At 41.0% G+C, this 19856-nt stretch overlaps 3 protein-coding genes across 3 annotated transcripts; all 3 read left to right on the plus strand.

Moving 5' to 3' along the window:
* The first annotated feature begins 1875 nt into the window (after positions 1-1875).
* LOC122885176 (olfactory receptor 11A1-like) lies at positions 1876-3112 on the plus strand. Its single transcript, XM_044215901.1, has one exon. The coding sequence runs from the start codon at positions 1979-1981 to the stop codon at positions 2897-2899; it is 921 nt and encodes a 306-aa protein (XP_044071836.1). The 5' UTR covers positions 1876-1978; the 3' UTR covers positions 2900-3112.
* Positions 3113-6187: 3075 nt separating this feature from the next.
* LOC122885157 (olfactory receptor 11A1-like) lies at positions 6188-7628 on the plus strand. Its single transcript, XM_044215882.1, has one exon. It carries the CDS (start codon positions 6356-6358, stop codon positions 7280-7282), a length of 927 nt encoding a protein of 308 aa, XP_044071817.1. The 5' UTR covers positions 6188-6355; the 3' UTR covers positions 7283-7628.
* A 2387-nt stretch (positions 7629-10015) lies between these two features.
* On the plus strand, positions 10016-12656 carry LOC122885161 (olfactory receptor 6N2-like). The gene has a single exon (XM_044215887.1). The coding sequence runs from the start codon at positions 11604-11606 to the stop codon at positions 12528-12530; it is 927 nt and encodes a 308-aa protein (XP_044071822.1). The 5' UTR covers positions 10016-11603; the 3' UTR covers positions 12531-12656.
* Positions 12657-19856: the final 7200 nt, after the last annotated feature.

The raw sequence follows: 19856 nt of genomic DNA on the forward strand, positions 1-19856 counted from the left end.
CGACAGAAGGAGAGAGGAGAGAAACGAGAAAGAGAGAGAAAAGATGTCGAGTTAGTAACATGCAGTAATGGGATAAAAATGCATATAGAGAGGAGGAGAGAGGAAAGAGGTGCATCATGGGAAGTCTCCTGGCAGTCTAGGCCTATAGCAGCATAACTAAGGGATGGTTCAGGGATCACCCAAGCCAGCCCTAACTATAAGCTTTATCAAAGAGGAAAGTATTAAGCCTACCGTTACATGTGGAGATGGTGTCTGCCTCCCGAACCTAAACTGGGACCTGATTCCACAGGAGAGGAGCTTGATAACTGAAGGCTCTGGCTCCCGGTCTACTTTTGGAGACTCTAGGAACCACAAGTAACCCTGCATCCTGGGAGCGACCCTGCATTCTGGCTTTTTAAGAAGCTGTTTAATTACAGCTACTTTAAAAGACTGTGGTACATAGCCTGTTAATAAAGACAGATTGATCATATCCAGTAAATAGGTTCTAACTAAGGGTAAAACATCTTTAAGCAACCTAGTTGGAAGAGACAGGTTGATGGCTTAGATTAATTAATTGTCGAAGTTAGCTGAAGAAGGTCGATGGGAGCAAAGCAGTCAAAATATATGTCAGGTTCTACAGTTGTTTCTAAGGTTCCTGTGTTTGAAGATAAGTCGGTACCGGTGGAAGGCAGGACTTGATGAATTTTTTCTGATAGTTAAAATTTTATTATTAAAGAAGCTCATGAAGTCGTTATTTATTGATATTGATATTTATTCAAACCTTTATTACTGCTGTGCAATACCCTCCGTCTCATTGTAAATAAGCTACACTTAACTTGGCAGTTTATGCACTATTACTTTATACCATATTATATCATAAACCGGTAAACCCACTTTGTACTTCACACTTATTTTATTCATACTTATACCCACATGGTACTTAATTTATTTTCTGACCTGTATTATAGTGTATTATTGAATTTTTTTTGCTTAGTACTTCTATTCCTGTGTGCACTGACGTGACAGTGAGCAGCTGTAGCAAAAGAGTTTCTCCTCGGGGATCAATGAAGTATTTCTGATTCTGATTCTGATGGTTACTACTGAGAGCTATAGGAATACATGGCTCAATAGAGCTATGATTCTCTGTCAGACTGGCTACAGTGCTGAAAAGAAACCTGGGGTTGTTTTTATTGTCCTCTATTAATGATGAGTAGTAAGCTGCTCTGGCATTACAGAGGGCCTTCTTATATGTCTTAAGACTATCTTGCCAAACTAAACAAGATTCTTCCAGGTTGTTGGAACACCATTTCCTTACAAGTGTGAAAGACTAAGAACAAGGCGTTCGAATGAGTTATAATTTAGTTTAGGTAGATTACATAACTTGCCCACTGCCCCCACCGTCATTTTGCTTTTTTTATAGAAATAAAACCCTTTAGTTCATTTTCGCTCATCAGTGCCCACGTTCATCAAATAAAAAAATAAAATAAAAAAACACTTTGTAAAATACTAAGCTGGTCTGCTCCATACAGCAGCACCAGTTTAGCCTATGTCATGCAAGAGAGCCAGTTGGTCAAATGGTGTTTTCATTGCAGTGTATGAATAAAATGGTTACATTGATGTATTGTGTTTGTTGAAATGTCCCAATAATGAAGTTATTATAACTAAGGTTCAGGAACAAGACCGTGCGTCTCTCTCTATCACTAATCCACACACACCCCAGCACCCCAGCACACCCCAGCCAACAAAGTCTCTGAGTTCAGCCTCTACAGTTTAATGAAGTTGTTAATGTTAGTAGCTCTCTCTTTGGAGAGTTCAGTGAGATCCATGGAGGGTGAAGCTGCCTGATAAAAACAAACAGATCACTTTGCCACTTCTGTGTTTGCCAGACAACACAAATGCATTTCAAGGTACAACTGAATAAGACAATCTGATGCAGGTTACATGAGACTTCAAGTAGCGTACCTGTTTTATTCATAACATTTTGTTTTAGACAACTTTAATGGATAATACATTGAATGTAACATTTATCACTCTTGGTGGGTATGTGGAAGTGGAAAAATACAGATATGTTTATTTTGTGATCATGTTTACAGCATATATTCTAATTATTTGCAGTAATTCTACTATTGTGTTCATCATAATGATTCACAAATCCCTCCATGAGCCTATGTACATTTTCATTGCAGCTCTGTTAATCAACTCTGTTCTTTACAGCACTGCTATCTACCCAAAGCTTCTGATTGACTTTTTATCTGAAAAACAGATCATATCATATTCAGCCTGTCTCTTTCAGTGGTTTATATTTTACTCTCTAGTTGGTTCAGAATTCTTACTGTTGGCAGCCATGGCTTATGACAGGTATGTGTCAATATGTAAACCTCTGCAATATCCAACTATCATGAGAAAAACAACTGTCAATCTTTTCTTGGTTTTGGCTTGGCTTGTGCCTGCTTGTCAGCTTGCAGTGCCAATTGTACTGAATGCTAATAAAAAACTCTGTAACTTTACTTTAAAAGGAATAATTTGCAACAGCACAGTTTACAAACTTCACTGTGTGAGTTCAGGAGTGCTAAATATATATGGCTTGATTTCTTTAGTAAATCTTGCACTTTTCCCTGTGCTCTTCATACTTTTCACATACACCAGGATATTCATAATATCCTATCGAAGTTGTAGAGAAGTCAGGATAAAAGCTGCACAGACCTGTTTACCCCACCTGATAGTTTTAATCAACTTTTCCTGTTTAACTGCATATGATGTACTGCTACTACGACTGGAAACTGATTTCCCCCAAACTGTACGTTTAATTATGACGTTACAAATAGTAATGTATCATCCTCTCTTTAATCCAATTATGTATGGCCTAAAAATGAAAGAAATTTATAAACACCTCAAGAGATTGTTCTGCAAAATGGTCTGATGGATTAACACTGATAACTGTTGTACCGACATTGTTTTGTGTCATAATAAAGCAGAGATGTGATTTCTCTGAACATGTAAAGGCTTGTTTCTAAAACACTAATGCACAGAGCATCTTCCACTTCTTTCTTCTAATGAACAACAAATGACCCTGTAAGTAAGTGAAACTTTGTTAAATAAAGGCCAAAATAAATGTATTGTCTTCTGAACTCTGTGTTTTGTCTATTATAAAGGCTATGTCCGATTATAATATGGAATTAAATTCAGCTAATTACAGCCTGAGTTGTCTAATTAAGCTATCATAGATCAATGTTGGCAGCAATAACTGTGGTGTTTAATATAGCATAATTTGGTAGTAAGGGTAGAATAGTGTCTAACTGTAGCATATTTTGGATCTGATATGGTATTGTATTTGATTTAATTAGACTATGATCTTGTCTAATTGTGTATTATGATCTCCTATTTGGTTTCAAATTAGTATAATTAGTAGAATTTGGTATAATAGTGTCAAGTATTACACTTAAGGCTTAATTTGTCCTTAGCTGAGGAACTTAAGGGTGTTGCACAGAATCCTTGAAAAGGTTTCCTTAGTTGAGGTAAAATGTTGAGGCACTTATTGCATCGAAAGAGATTTTACAGCAGTAAAATTCTACAATTTTTAATGGAGACTGTTTCCTCAAACTCCCTTGCGAAGATGCTCTCATCCAGTATCCGAGCGTCATGGGTACTGCCAGGCCATTGTGCTACAATGTTGGTTATTTTATTTTCATGAATGCAAACTAACTGGACATTGATCCTGATGTGGGTCCCATCTATCACCCCCCACATTTTTGGGAAGCCGGCAACATTAAAGAAGTGTGCCGCTATCTGATACGCCTCTTGTTTTGATGGGAACTTCACCACGGTGTTCAGCAGACGGATAAGGGCGTTTGAAAGTCTGTGAATGGCGCGGCACACCGTTGACCTGTGGCCATGAAATACCTCACCTATTACTGACTGGAAAGAACCCGTAGCATAAAACTGTAGAGCAATCATTAATGGCAAAGGTGCTGGAAGAGCACCGCTGTGGAAAGTAGAGTGATCCAACTCTAGACAGTCGGACAAATCATGAATTGACTGCCGGTCAAATCTATAATGTAAAATCAATTGCTCATCGTTAAGCATGTCCATTGGGTTCTCCCGGACGCAGAACACTCTTCTAAGGATGCGTTCATTTTCTTCATGTATCGCCATAAACTCGGCCATGTTGCGGTTAAGATAGAGTCAGAGGTCAGAGAATTTTTTTCCTTACTTTGGTTGCTAAGGTCTTTAGTGCAATGGTTTAACTAACTTTAAGGGATATAAGACCAAGATAAGACGCAAATCTTAAATACTTACTGTAAGTGAACATCCTTAAGGAGAAGACTTAAGGATGTTTTGTGCAAACGATTTTATTTTAAGTTCAAAGAGTAGGATCTATATATATCTTTTTGAACTTATCCTAAGGGTTGGACGTGCTTTTGACAAGTAGACAAAGATATTATATTACATTACAGAGCTCCAAAAAGGTTGAAACACACTGTAGGACCAAAACATTTGTAGAAATGGTCTCTAGTGGGTAATATATTCTCTGTATAGTTTTGAGTTGACAGAGTTTATGCTTTATTATATCTTTAGTTTTGTTAGTTATTACGAAGATTCTCTCAGGTCTCAGATCACTGCTATTGTGGTTGCTATGGATGCTGCTACGCCCACATATGTTGTGGGTGGACTTGGCGCGTTCGACTCCTGTTTTGGGCTGTCTGCCGTCAGTGGGCTTCATTCCATTTCAAATTTCTGCCGGTCGGCCTTAACCTGAATCCAGACGCCACTATCTCTCATTTTATAGCCTGTGATTGTAAAATGTGAAGTTGCTCATTTAATTTTATATTTCCAAGAATATGTGGCTGCGGATATTTAATTATGAAATCACCTTTCTTAAGAAGGGGTTATCAAACTGGACTTTACCTCAATTAATCCCTGCACTTGTCTCGTTCACATATCATCAAACTGGACTTTATACTGTGCATTGTATTCAGCCTCCACTGTTACAAAATTTAATTATTCATGCACATGTCACACTTTCTAAAGTCAATATTTCAGTTCAAGTTTTATATCCCATTTCAAAACTATTACTATTCTGTAAATAGATTCTAAAATGTCAATTTAATTTTAATATTACTTTGTTTATTTAATTATGATTACCTTACTTTTGTATATTATTATTCTTTTATGTGTTGTGTTTTCTGGGAGAAAATGCCAAGACACATTCTTTGTATGCTTGCTTTGGCTAATAATACAAATTCTGACTGAATGCCATGCTGCCATAAAAAAACCAAGAATCGTAAAGATACAAAAATCTCCAGGGTTGTGTAAATAGTAGCCTATGCATGCCTCAGTATTTGATGATCTGTGAATGAGAATGAGTTGGTCTTTTCAGCCATAACCCAAGCACTTCAGGCCATCCTCCAAGCCTCTAATGCCCTAGACTGTCAGAAATATTGTACAATAATCTCTCAACGTGACTCATTTTGGTCACAAGTTCCACTAAAAATACAAACAGCTTCAATTTACATGTTGTGCCTTCAAAGGGCTTTATGAAACTACACCTGCAATGGGTTGTGTCCATGAAATAAGAACTGACAATGAACAAAGGAAAAACCCCGGACTAAATACACTTAGATAGGGGAGACAACGAGACACAGGTGCAATTAATCAAGGCAGGGCCAACAACCTAAACTGGAGTGAAAGCAAATAAAGACAGGAAGTAAAACCACAAAACACACCAGGAGAGGAGAACACTACAAAATGGTAACAACCTTGGCCCCCCAGTTGGTTTACACCTACGGAGTGTGCTCAAAGCTGCCTGTTGGAATTGGAGTGATATCATGAACTATCATTAGTGCTCACCCACACAGATACTGCACCATTATAGTTATAGAATCAACTTTGTCAGTCGGTACCAAAAATGTGCCTCTTTCCTGGCTGTGGATCTTCTGAAATGCATAAACATTTTCTCCTCCAAACATTTGACCAATTAGTGAAAGGCTTTGCGATTACATTGTCCAACCCTGGCCTTTGGGTCTCCTGACACACAGACTTTCCCCAACTGCTGAGCAACCCTGGCTACATGTTCAGGCCTCTAGAGTTTGATGAAGTTATTTCCTTGTTACTAGTTCTTAGTAGGCTACAGACTTTAATGAGATCCATGGAGGGTGAAGCAATCTGATAAAAAACATAGACTCAGACAAACAGTTCACTTTGTGAATTCTGGAGATGAACACACTAAGTGTGTTTTAAGGTCAGGTAACTGTAAATGAAAAAGACTCTCTAGTGCAGGTTACATGTTTATTCAGTGGCAGTTCTTTTCACAGTTTTACTCACATTTGCCATTTATACAATCTGCCTCTTTTATTCGCATAGTTTTTTGCCAGCCTTAATGGATGATGAATTAAATGTAACATATTTAACATTTGGTGGGCATGTGGAAGTTGACAAATACAGATATGTTTATTTTGTGATTATGTTTACCGTATATATTCTAATATTATGCAGTAATTCTACTATTGTGTATATTATCTGGATTCACCACAATCTTCATGAGCCTATGTACATTTTTATTGCTGCTTTGTTACTGAACTCTGTTCTTTTCAGCACTGCTATCTACCCAAAGCTTTTAATTGACTTTTTATCCGAAAAGCAGATCATTTCTTATTCAGCCTGTCTCTTTCAATTTCATATATTTTACTCTTTAGGTGGTTCAGAATTCTTACTGTTGGCAGTCATGGCTTATGACAGGTATGTGTCTATATGTAAACCTCTGCAATATGCAACTATCATGAACAAAACAACTGTCAATATTTTCTTGGTTTTAGCTTGGCTTGTGCCTGCTTGTCAGCTTGCAGTGCCAACTGCATTGAGTGCCACAGAAAAACTCTGTAGCTTTATTTTAAAAGGAGTTTTTTGCAATAATACAGTTTACAAACTTCAATGTTTGATCTCGAGGGCACGTCTTATACGAGATATGATCATACTGCTTAATGTGGCACTTCTCCCTGTGCTTTTTATACTTTTTACATACACCAGGATATTCATAATATCCTATCGAAGTAGTAGAGAAGTCAGGAGAAAAGCTGCACAGACCTGTTTACCCCACCTGATAGTTTTGATAAACTTTTCCTGTTTGTGTGCATATGATGTCATTATAGTTGGACTGGAATCTGATTTTCCAAAGATCGTGCATTTAATAATGACTTTACAAATAATTTTGTATCATCCTCTCTTTAATCCAATCATGTATGGGCTAAAAATGAAAGAAATTTATAAACACCTCAAGAGGTTGTTCTGCCCAGCCAAAAAGAACTAATGTATCAACGCTGATAATAATGATGTAATAATACTGTGTCAGTCATAAAAAACAAATTCTTACATTAAAGAGTAACATCAGCTTCAACAATGTAATGAATGAAGTTATTAAATTTTCTAATTTGGCATTTTGATTCTGTTAAGTCACAAGTTTAATTCTGAATTTGTTGCTCTCAAATAATTGTTTCAATATTACTCTCTCTTACACACACACACACACACACACATCCATACAAACACAACCAGGGCCATAGTTTCCACTAAGATACCAAGGTCGTGTCCTCAGTATTTTTGGCTAAAAATGTGTTTAAATCTGCTGAACTTTTTAGAGATCCTCAGAAATGTGACTGTTGTGGGACTGTTATTCATTAGCTTGTCGAAAATTTAGAGCCATCAATGATAAAGATGTGCTGGAACGATAGTGTGTGTTGACTGTAACAGAATGACCCCCTGACATTCTTTTACTGCACCCCAGGTCAGACAGGCTAAATCCAGCCCTGGAAAATGGGATGTCTCCCAGCAGTCTAAGCCTATAGCAGCATAACTAAGGGATGGTTCAGGGCTTACCTGAACCTCAATTGATGGGAGAGGGGAGCCGGTGATTTTGGAGGAAACTTTTACAGGCGTAGTGAGGATAATTTCAATGAAAAACCAAACACGCAGATCAAAACAGGCAAACCTACCCGAAAAGGGGTCAGGTAAAGAAGCAGAAGTCCAAGGGTCAGGCAGGGGGTCATGCAGGCTAGGTCAGGCAGTTAGTACAAAAGGCTGGAAAGCTAAGGCGTGTGACGACCCCTCCTGTGTATCTACTCTGCCTGGCCTGCCTGTATTTTCTCCCCTCTTGCAGCAAGTGCTTTCCCTGACAGGCTTGACCCGAGAGACATGAAAGGCAAGGTGGATCCACATAGACTGAGGCAGTCGGAGGCGGACTGAAGCTGGTTTGATAGCCTTGGCAATGGGGAATGGGTCCATGAACCAGGGAGCTCCCGATAGATTCCGCATAGACAGCAAAACGCTCTGTCCTGGAATGTAGCACAGCACAGCAATGGCACTGGTTGGCGCTCTTACGGTAGCAGTCAGAGGTGGGAAGGAGTGCGGCCCAAGTGCGATGACAGTGGCGAATGAAGTCCTGGACAGAGGGGATGCCAGGCTCTCACTATTGCTCAGGAAAGGGGCGGGGGATGTAACCATGAGAGTGGAAAGGGGATAGGCTAGTAGCAGACCTGGTAAGTGTGTTATGTCCATACTCAACCCATGAAAGTAAACTAGCGCGCTTATTCTGCATGTTTCTGCTTCCGTGTCGAGTTTTGGTCTACACCAGAGTGGAGAGCAGCTGCAAACTCCTCTAAAAAAAGTTATATCTCTATCTCCCGCAATTTTCACTTTACATAAATCATTTTATAATCTAGACATAGGAAAATTTGTCCTTGTTCCTCACATATACTTTTGGAATCCAATGGTCCTTTACACCTTTGGCACAGTGAGCTTCCAGTTGACAGGAGTGACAGCAAGCTCCCCTTAGACTCCCCACGACAACATAAAATTTCTCCTTTTGCCTTCTCTCCTTACATTTCTAACTAGCTGTAGTTTTCACCACACCCCAAACATAAAATCTACATCAACGCGTTCAGCAGACTTTTTTGGTTCTGATGATATGTTCATTTTGGCGATTGGACTTACAACCTTGAAACAGTAAGCAGTAGTTTACAAGGTTGTTTTCCTATTAAATTAGCTCCTATCATCCTGTACTGCTGATTATGGTGTTCTTGGCCAAAATTGGCTGGGTCTTTTTTTAACTGTTCATAAAGCAAGCATAAATTATCACCAGATGATGTGTGACATCTTTTGACCAACTTCATTCTTACTCATTATTACAAGTTCTACACTCATTTTTGGAATTTATGGTGTGTAGATCTTGGTTATCTAATAAGAGTCACCTGATGAGTTGGAAGTCGGAAAAGAGGGTGAGAGAGAATGTAAATAAGGGTGATCATGACAACATCGAGACAGTCAGTCTTCCTGATTGAACTTCTGCAAAATTTTATTTGCATGTTTTGGTGTATGTTTGTTGCATTATTTGTTTGAACTTTCAAGTCAGGTTGGGGAAAAATCGCGAACCCTTGGTTTTAGTAACTATTTAAACCTTATTGAAGATCGGACCACATTTTATAGATGAATTACGCAGAAATGTAGGTAATTTCAAAGGATTCACTGTGTTTATATTGGCACCATATTATATATCAACAGTTTTGTCGGCAAAGCCTCGTGTCGCTCACAGTGGAAACAAGCATTTTGATATGGCTGGCAGCTTTTGAGCCAAGAGAAAACTTTTGAGGACAAGTGTCGCAGACGCTGTCGCCTGTAGGGCGTTGGGTGCTCCCGGACAAACGGTGCCATTGCATCTGGCGTCCGGTCACTTGGCACGCTGACTCAGCGCCATGGAGGTCCCGCTGCCCAACGCTCGAGAGGCTCAGCTGCCCAGTTCCTCAGAGCCATCATTGGTCCTGCCTGGTCCCAAGTCGGCAGCCTGGCCAACACCTGTTCCTGCACCGCAACAACCCCCTGAACCCCCTGTTTGGCCACAACAGCCCCCTGAACTCGCTGCAGCTCAGGACAGGAGGTTGCGGCTCAACTGGAGCAGGGGATGGCTTCTGCGATCCAGCAGTGGCCGGAGTGTGCTGCAGCTCAGGGAATCATGTGACTGCTGCAGCACACTCCGGCCACTGCTGGATCGCAGAAGCCATCCCCTGCTCCAGTTGAGCCGCAACCTCCTGTCCTGAGCTGCAGCCATCTCCTGATCCACCTGAGCGGCATCCTGGTTCCCTGGCATCACTGGTCCCACCGGCTCCTCTGCCAGTCTCTCTGTCGTCGGCCTCCAGTCCTGCTGCCATGTCGCCAGCCTCCTGCCTTAATCTCCAGCAATGCCGCTGGCCTCCAGAAGGTTTCTGCCATTCGCCGCCAGCCTCCGCAGGGTCCCCTTTTCTGTCCTGCCCCTGGGTCATTCGCCTGAGGTCTTCCAGGCTTCATGAACACATGGCTGTGTGGATCTGTACTGGACTCTGTGGCTGGCAGGCTTCCAACTCTTCAGAGCGGATTGCAACACAGAACTCTCAGGCAAATCAAAAGGTGGAGACATTAACAATGGATGGTGTAATGATGTACCAGTGATTTCTACAGCACTGTTCTCCTGATCTGGAATTTTCTTTGATAAACTGTAAACCCTTTTATTCCCCCTGTGAGTTTGCATCCTTCATTTGCACATACTCACAGTAAAAACACCATCTTCCTTCAGTTTCATCAGCTAGCTTTTTACCAAAGCTAAAGGTTGTTTTCCAGAAGCGGCCGCAATCCTCATTGGTCCCAGCTGACTCCACCTGCAGGTGAAAGACTGACTTCCTGTCTGATGGGAGACATCACGTGAAACTGGGGAAACACATCTCTGACTCCCGAACCATAAGCACTCATTCCCCTCAAGGCTGCGTCCTTTCCCGACTACTCTTCTCCCTCTATAATAACAGCTGCACCTCCAGTCATCAGTCCGTCAAGCTCCTTATTGGCCTCATCTCTGGTGGGGCTGACTCAGCCTACAGGTGGGAGATCAACCATCTGGTCACCTGGTGCAGATAGAACAACTTAGATCTCAACACAGTAAAGACAGTGGAGATGGCTGTGGATATGAGGAAGAACCCAGCCCCACCTGCCCCCATGACCATGTGTCACTCCCCAGTCGACACTGTGGAGACCTTCCGCTTCCTGGGCACCATCATCACACAAGACATCACCAAGAAAGCTCAACAGAGGATATACTTCCTGCAGCACATTTTTGGGAAGAGTGAATCAACAGGTTGTTGACAACCAGGAGCCTTAACAGGCACTCAAACTTCACAGTAACACAGTAGTTTCAAATGGGCTTGAACGTCAAAGCAGAAATTAGTACCAAACATAACCGTAGAAAATAATGTGTCACTTGCTCTATGGTATCATGTCATTTCTGTGCACACTTCCAAAACATAAACATTTCCTCTGCCAAACGTTCGGCCAATTTTACATTTTTCAGCCCTGGCCTTTGGGTCTCCTGAAACATAGAGGGTTTTCCCAACCACTGAGCAACACTGCCTACAAGTTCAGGTCTCTAGAGTTTGATGAAGTTGTTTACAAGTTAGTAGTTCTTGGTGAAGAGTTTTAATGAGATCCATGGAGGGTGAAGCAATCTGATAAAAAACATTCCGACTCAAACGTTAAGGTCAGGTAACTGTAAATGGAAAAGACTCTCTTGTACAGGTTACATGTTTCTTCAGTGACATAGTTTTTTGACAACCTTAATGGATGATGAATTGAATGTAACATATGTAACTCTTGGTGGACATGTGGAAGTTGACAAATACAGATATGTTTATTTTGTGATTATGTTCACAGTTTATATTCTAATAATCTGCAGTAATTCTACTATTGTGTACCTTATTTGGATTCATCAAAGCCTTCATGAGCCTATGTACATTTTCATTGCTGCTTTGTTACTAAACTCTGTTCTTTTGAGCACTGCTATCTACCCAAAGCTTTTAATTGATTTCTTATCTGAAAAGCAGATCATATCTTATTCAGCCTGTCTCTTTCAATTTCATATATTTTACTCTTTAGGTGGTTCAGAATTCTTACTGTTGGCAGCCATGGCCTATGACAGGTATGTGTCTATATGTAAACCTCTGCAATATCCAACTATCATGAACAAAACAACTGTCACTATTTTCTTGGTTTTTGCTTGGATTCTGCCTGCCTCTCAGGTTGCAGTGCCAGCTGGATTGAGTGTGAATAAAAAACTCTGTAGCTTTATTTTAAAAGGATTTTTTTGCAATAATACAGTTTATAAACTTCAATGTGTGGTCTCAAGAGCACAAATTATACATGATATGGTAATTTTGCTAAATGTTGCACTTCTCCCTGTGCTTTTCATACTTTTTACGTACACAAGGATACTTGTAATATCTTATCGGAGTTGTAGAGAAGTCAGGAAAAAAGCTGCACAGACTTGTTTACCCCATCTGATAGTTTTAATCAACTTCTCCTGTTTGTGTGCATATGATGTCATTACAGTTCAGCTGGAATCTGATTTTCCAAAAACTGTACGTTTAATAATGTCTTTACAAATAGTAATGTATCATCCACTCTTTAATCCAGTCATATATGGACTGAAAATGAAACACATTTATAAACACCTCAGGAGGTTGTTCTGTCCAGCCAAAATGATCTGATGTATTAAACCTAAAAATAAATGTACAGACATTTATTTTGTAATTTATGAATGTATGATATTTTAAATGTATTTTGAATTATTCTTTCTATGACAAATGAAAAGTAAAGAATATTTTCAATTTCAACTATGTCATTATTTATAAATCCAACACATTCTTCCAATAAGTCATCAAGTTTCCCTTTTCATTTTGTTTTTAAAGGCACAATGTGTAATTCATATGTAAACTAAACCTACATTATTAACTAAAATGTTTTCTGACATTGTAAAAATTGATATGGTCCATAAACTGAGATTGGCTCTTTCAGCACAACAGAAGCTTATCACGAGTAATGCCATTCATATTAATATCATATACTGATGTCTCTGGGTTTATTGATTAAGTTTATAATGTTCATAAATTGACAATGAACAGTTTAAATGTTTAAAATGTGAACATTATAAAATGCTCTACTGTTATGGGTCAATTTTTTAAGTTTTAACAGCGGTGAATATAAGAGGACATGTCTGTGTTGCACAGATCACAGATGTGTTTTCATTTAGAGATGTATGGAATTCATACCAGTAAAAGGTTTCTTATTTACAATGACCTGGTTCCCTTATTGAACAGATGGTGATTATGAGTCTGTGCCATCTGAACCAAAACAAACAAAAAAAAAAAACTACAGTTATTGCTTTTAAATAATTATTACATTATCTTGTATGTTCAGATGTCACTCATTTCAATTGATGCACTTCCTGCCACGTTACTGCAGTGATGTTGTGTCAGTGAAAAGTGTGGGCTGCACTTGATAACTGTAGACGCTAGGTAGCAGCAGAGCACTTGAATCCTGTTGACAGGATTTTAGGATAATACACCGTCCAACCACAATGTGGGTTGAATGGCAGAGTGGTGCTGTCCGTATTTCCGCTCGCTGACTCCACTCCATTGGTACTGCATGACATTATGATCCTATATGTACATTTGTGCTATATTGCTCTATTATCAAGGTGCCAGATTATATGTATTTCCTAATGTTGGACAGTTCAGGCTGAAATCTGGTAGACTCATTGGGAGGCCGAACAGCCTAGGCTGAAAGGTCTAAATCACCTTAATTCATACAATAAAAACTCTGGTCAGTAACACTCAAGGCCAAAGTGTATGCCCACGTTCGGTCATTTCAGCAATTACTGTACAATATTTTTCCTGTTACAGATAGTTGAATTTATTTACATAGTGCCAATTCACAACAGAAGTTATCTCATTGCACTCCTATAGAGCAGGTCTAGACCATACTCTTTATAATATTATTTACAGAGACAATTCCCACCATGAGCAAGCACTTGGCGACAGTGGCAAGAAAAAACTGTCATGGTTTTGGGTCTTAAGTTTAGTCATTTCCTGTTTTATTTTGTAATACTCTCCTCTCGTCATGTATCTTGTAGTTTTACTTCCTGCCTTTGTGTGGTTTTCCCTCCCGGTTTGATTATCTGCCCCACCCTGATTAGTTTCACCTGTGTCTTGTTCACCTGAGTATATAGTCTGTGTGCTTTCCTTGTTTTTTCTTTTGGCAGTTTGTCTTTGTGTCAAGCGATCCGGCCTTCCTATGTTCCCTCACTGGTTTTTGGATTTGTTCTGTTTCTCTTGAACCTCTCCTGGATTTTGGATTTTGGACTGCACTGTGTCGGATTTGTTTGCCTTCTGTGGACTGGGTATCTGGTTAGACCTGGCCCTGCCTGACACCTGTAAGCCTTTTGTTATATTCATTTTGTTCATTAAATTAGTTGACCTGCACCTGCTCTGCCTCCATTGTCTGCTTTTGGGTCCAATCCCTTGTTTTACCTTGCTACCCTGCTTGACACTTCACAACAAAACTTCCTTTTAAGAGACAGAAACCTCAAGCAGAAGGAGATTCAGGGTGGGAGGCCATATGCTGTTGCCGGTTGGGTTGGGACAGTACAACATAGAGCCTAAGAAGTGCCCACCGGCTCAGAGGGTAAGAGGAAAGGCATGTCCAGAATGTACTCTCAGCCTGTGGTTATCCTACTTGGGCTATCAACAAAGTTAAAAGAGCCAAAAAACAGGACAAAAGGGAAACAGAACCAAGAAGGAACGGTGTCACCATTCCTTATTCATCTGGACTGTCTGAAAAAACTACAAAGGATCTTTAAACAGCACGATGTTCCTGTTTTCTTTAAACCAGGCAACACTTTAAGACAGAAACTCATTCATCCTAAGGACAAGATGCCCACACAAAAACAGAGCAATGTAGTTTACTCAATTCAATGCAGTCAGGAAAACTGCAAAGAACGGTACATAGGTGAGACAAACAGCCACTTCACAAAAGACTTTATCAGCACAGATGACACACTAACTCAGGATTGCAGAGCGCCGTGCATTTGCATCTAAAAGCTACAAACCACACATTTGAAGACAGTGAGGTGAAGATTCTAAGTAGAGAGAAGAGTTGGTTTGAAAGAGGAGTCAAAGAACCCATTTTTTAAGAAAAAAGAAAACCCCTCTCTGAACAGAAATGGTGGTCTGAGATTCAATCTGCCCAAAGTTTACCACAGTGTATTAGCACATTGGTCACGCCAATCATATGCTAATCAGGTACTTAACAGTGATGAAGGAGGTGCAGCCAGAAAACAATAGGCCTGATTACTGGGCCATCATGGAAACAATTAGGTCAGTTTCAGGTGAAACTAGGTAGAGTAATCAACACTCAGGTAGACTCCTTCCTGAGGGCAGGGCTTAAGTAACACAGAGTAGCTTAAAGTTCTGAGTTCCCGGTCCATTTTTCACAATTGAGAATGACTTCCGGATAGGAGCCGAAACGTCTTGATTCTGAAAACAGTGTCCAGATGACTACGACTGAAACATTTTCTAAGATAGAACACTCCTGGACGAATGAGGGACTACACCGTCTGATACTGTACAAGTTAATGTATGGTTCAACTGACAGCTCCATAGGTGTGTATGGTGGGAATTTGGATCTTAGATGTGTCTTTGTTGTATTTTCTGTTTTTAGCTTTGTATGTTACTCTGCGCTTATTCTGTTTTAAATTTTGTTGTGAATCAGTTGCCCTTTGTAATTCTAATAACATTAAGCTGTAATGATAATCAAAAAACAAGACTAAGAGTGTACAGCCATGCTACCTGCCCTTTGAGGCTGTATTTCAGCACAGCAATGCTCTGTCACCATGTCATGCAACATCAGCATGCTAATATGTTTACCAGGTACAATATTTATCATGTTCACCATTTTATTGTAGTGGACAAATTAAATTTCTGACCTGATGATGGCGCTAGGTGAAAAGTCAGAGGATCATCAGAGTTATTACAATTAATCCTGACATAAATGTATGTAGGCTACTAAATTTCAGGGCAATCCATCCAAAAGTTGTTGAGACATCTCACTAAAAGCCAAAAATGTCAACCTGCTGGTAGAAGGGAAAAGTCAGAAGACTAAAGTCAGTACTATATGTTCTTTGGGGACCATTAATGTCTGTACAAAAATTCATTGCAATCCATTCAATAGTTGTTGAGATATTTGAGTCTGGTTCGAAGTAGCTTTTTTAGTCTTAATCACTGTGTACTGTCACTGTTGAGTCATTTGTATGTTGTTCTGTAATACTGGAATAAAGTTTTTAAAACTAAGATGTATTTCAACAGAACTGACCAGCAGAACTGTGACAGTTGAGCTAGCCAAGATGAAAAGATGAACTTTACTAGGGGGGAGACATGTTGCAATGGAAAGGGAACAATGGAGGAAGCTCACTGCAGCCTTACGTCCCACCGGGGACAAAGAGGATGAAGCCAGTAAGCAGGTGTCTTGGGATCAACCGGCCCCTCTTCTGATTTCTCATTGTGTACATCCTCCATTCCTTCCCTCGCCTCCTCGCATCTTAGTCCTTCCCACCTGAGATGCGAGCGGATGAGGCAAGGAAGAGGGTTAGGGTTAGATCATCTGTCCACTGTTTTGTTATAGCCTACCGTTGACTTTTATGATCTCTGTCAGATGATCATAACAGTGTTCATAACAACTTATATATTTACTTTTCAATTTACTACTTCAATTCACAACGTGGCATAATGTGACAAGAATGGACGGACACAAACTTTTTTTATCTATCTACCTAAACAAAGTATTTTTTTCTCCTTTTTTCTCTTCCTTTCCCTTGCATAGCATATAGCATAGCATATGTTGAAAGCAACAACAGTTACAGATTAGAAACTCAGAATCTCACTTCCAGGCTTTTTTTTGGCTGTGGGCAATCATTTTCAGCCCTCAGCCTAATAAGGGTGAGTGTTTCATCATCAGTCCCTGTAAGACATGACAAAGTAAAACTGATCTCAAATGTAGCATACAGCGCTAGTTGTAACATTTGTCATCACAGGACTATACATTTGGAATGACACTTGCAGATTACATAATGGGAAATTGATTATGTGAACAGCAAATTAGTGCTCAATGCAAGAGAATGTTCTTGTTGATATAATAAGTTGACGTTAGCAGCTGTTTGCACTTGTAAACATCATGTCACAATTAAAGCAGTTGAATTGGGTGTAGCCTACATTCAACGATGAAAGAATGAGTGATATCATGGTGAAATGTCATTAAGGAATGCAGTTGGAACAGCACCTTACAAGGCGCTACACAAACCATGAAGGGCAAAAAGTTTGATTGTGTATTTGATCATCTTAAGTAATTAAAACTAATGAATACAAAAGGAACACTGAAAAGACTTCTGCAATGGATACACCTGTGCATCCTCGCTCATAGTTCCTCCAGCAAGCCTCCTCTCTCCTCCCTTCTCTCTCCTCGAGATGCATTTTAGTAATCCTTCAAGTTGACGTGCTGAGATAAATTTCCAGGTCACAGGCAAGAGGACAGAGGAGAGAGGAGACGAGGTGGCACACAATAGATAAATGAGAAGAGCCTCCTGTCTCCAAGTAATTATGTTTATATACTACTAATTTGCAGCTGGGATTACATTTTTTCACAACATAATGCCCTGAGCCAGCTAACCTCTCATCTGCCAGCCCTGATCCTGTATTTCCTGCACTCTATGAGCCTTCAATGGACCAGTTTAGGAGCCACCCTGATGTCCAGCTGCAATTTTTGCTTGGGTCTCACCTCGCCATTTTCAAGGGGTGGAGACCCCAGAAGAATTCTGATGCCGTTGGCTTTCTCCGCTCCACACAGCCTCCACTTCCCAGCACCACAGAGCCAGATCTTCCAGATCTCCAGTCAGCCCATCCCTGCTGACACTCTGCCAGATCAGCCAGATCCCTGCAACGGTCCCTGCTCTCAGTTCTGTGCTCTGTATGCCCACCTCCAACTCCGAGTCACACATTCTCTTGTGAACCAGTTACCCTTATAAATTAATAATTAAAACTTCCACCTGGAGAAAGGTGTCCAAGCACAGATCTAAATGCTGTTTCACCTGAGCCCATCACTCCAGCATCCTCTGCATCCCAGTCAGCTAGCCTCCAGCCTGCATCCGTCCTTCCTCCCAGTCAGCTAGCCTCGGCATCATTAGCATTCAGCCTGCCTCTCAGTCAGCTAGCCTCGGGATCTGGCCTGCCTCTCAGTCAGCTAACCTTTGGATTGCTAGCCTCTGGCCTGCCTCTCAGTCAGCAAGCTTTGGGATCATTAGCCTTCGGCCTACCTCTCAGTCAGCTGGCCTCGGGATCGCTAACCTCTGGCCAGCCTGCCATGAGCCACCTAGATGTCCACTGAGGTCTCCTGCTCTCCACGATCCCTGCTCACAGTTTTATACTCTGTATGCCCACTCTCCACCTCAACCACCTCACTGTCACAACTTTAGCCAACTCCTAGTCACACATTCTCTTATCTGCTCTGTTTTCCCTGCCACATACTAACTCTCCTGTGATTTCAGATCCAGCTACTCCATTCTGCCCTGCAGTAACTCCCTTTCCCGCCATTCCCCATCATCTGGCAACCCCGCCTACCTGCACCCCTGTTCCCACTTTCCCTTATTAGTCATGCAGTACATATACCGTCCCATATTTTCATCCATGTTCTGCCTGCCTAACTTTACCTGCATGATCTCCTGCCTGATCATCGGACTTCTGCCCCTTTTTGGATAAGTTTGCCCATTTTGATCTGCCTGCCTGGTTTTGTCTTTTTCATGTTTTTGACCACGAGTACAGCTGAACATTTACCAAACCTGCTTGTCTCTGAGCCAAGTTCACACCTGATTATTTACTGAGCCATTACAGTACAAACTGGCAGGAATGAACATAGCTGACTCAAATTCTGTGTGTCAAGAACAGGCGGCACAGGCCAGTGCCATCCACCGCCAAGAGCAGCAGCTTACCTCCATTGACGGGGCTTCCAGTAGATCTCCATCTGCCATGAGTGGGTTCTGGAATCCATCTGTGGACAGATCCAGCAGCTCTCAAGTCCTGGTCAAGCTACAGCTTTGGCACCTCCGCCCAGCACTCCTGCTCTCCCCACTCCTGTTTCCAAGCCCCAGCTCTACCCTCCCGAACACTATTCTGGGAATCCAGTGGAAAGTTGGCGTTTCCTCATCTTCAAGCAAAAGTACTCCTCCTTACCATCTGGGCGGTCCCACATGGCCTACATCATCTCCCAGCTCATTGACAGAGCCAGGGAATGGGCCACCTCCAAATGGGAAAGACAATCCCCGGCCTGCTCAACTATGAACTCAAGAAGGTGTCGACCACATGACTCCAGGAAGAGAAGCAGCTGGTGGCCCATTCAACCTGAGTCAATGAGGGAGAAGGGTGGCTGATTACTTCATCGAAGTCAGAACTGTTGCCACCAAAAGTAAGTGGAATGCTCCCTCTCTCTTCGATGCCTTTTATAGTGGACTTTCTGATGTCATTAAAGATGAACCGTGGCCCAAGGAACTCGTCATACTCACTTCCCTCCACATTTCCTGCACATGCCAAACTGCAGCCCATATACCAAAGAATACCGAAGAGACCGCTTGAGTGCTTCGGCTCACCTAATTGGTTCATGTACCACAGTCACAGTAGACTAGTTGTTTGTTGGCCTGTTAGCCTGGGGATACTTTTCCTGCTGCCTGCAGAGTTTGTTGAGAGTCGCTGCTGCAGTTTGGTTGATAGTTAGACAACTTTAAGTGCCTGTTTGTGTTAATAATTGTTTTGCATTTGGTTTAAATACTGTCTCCACATCGTTTCTTATTTCTGCTAGTCATGATACAACATACGAGTTGATAGATTTTTGATTATCTAATGTTACTGTAAAAATGAACATGTAGCAATAACACAATTATCATAGTAAATAAAATGGTGTAGTCCCTCATTCGTCCAGGAGTGTTCTCTGGAGTT

Source organism: Siniperca chuatsi, linkage group LG12 (genome assembly GCF_020085105.1).
Source record: "Siniperca chuatsi isolate FFG_IHB_CAS linkage group LG12, ASM2008510v1, whole genome shotgun sequence".
In the NCBI taxonomy this organism is placed as follows: domain Eukaryota; kingdom Metazoa; phylum Chordata; class Actinopteri; order Centrarchiformes; family Sinipercidae; genus Siniperca; species Siniperca chuatsi.

What these genes read in the sequence shown, in the direction of transcription:
- LOC122885176 (XM_044215901.1), top strand. Translation starts at nt 1,979, where the DNA reads ATGGATAATACATTGAATGTAACATTTATCACTCTTGGTGGGTATGTG.
- LOC122885161 (XM_044215887.1), top strand. Translation starts at nt 11,604, where the DNA reads ATGGATGATGAATTGAATGTAACATATGTAACTCTTGGTGGACATGTG.
- LOC122885157 (XM_044215882.1), top strand. Translation starts at nt 6,356, where the DNA reads ATGGATGATGAATTAAATGTAACATATTTAACATTTGGTGGGCATGTG.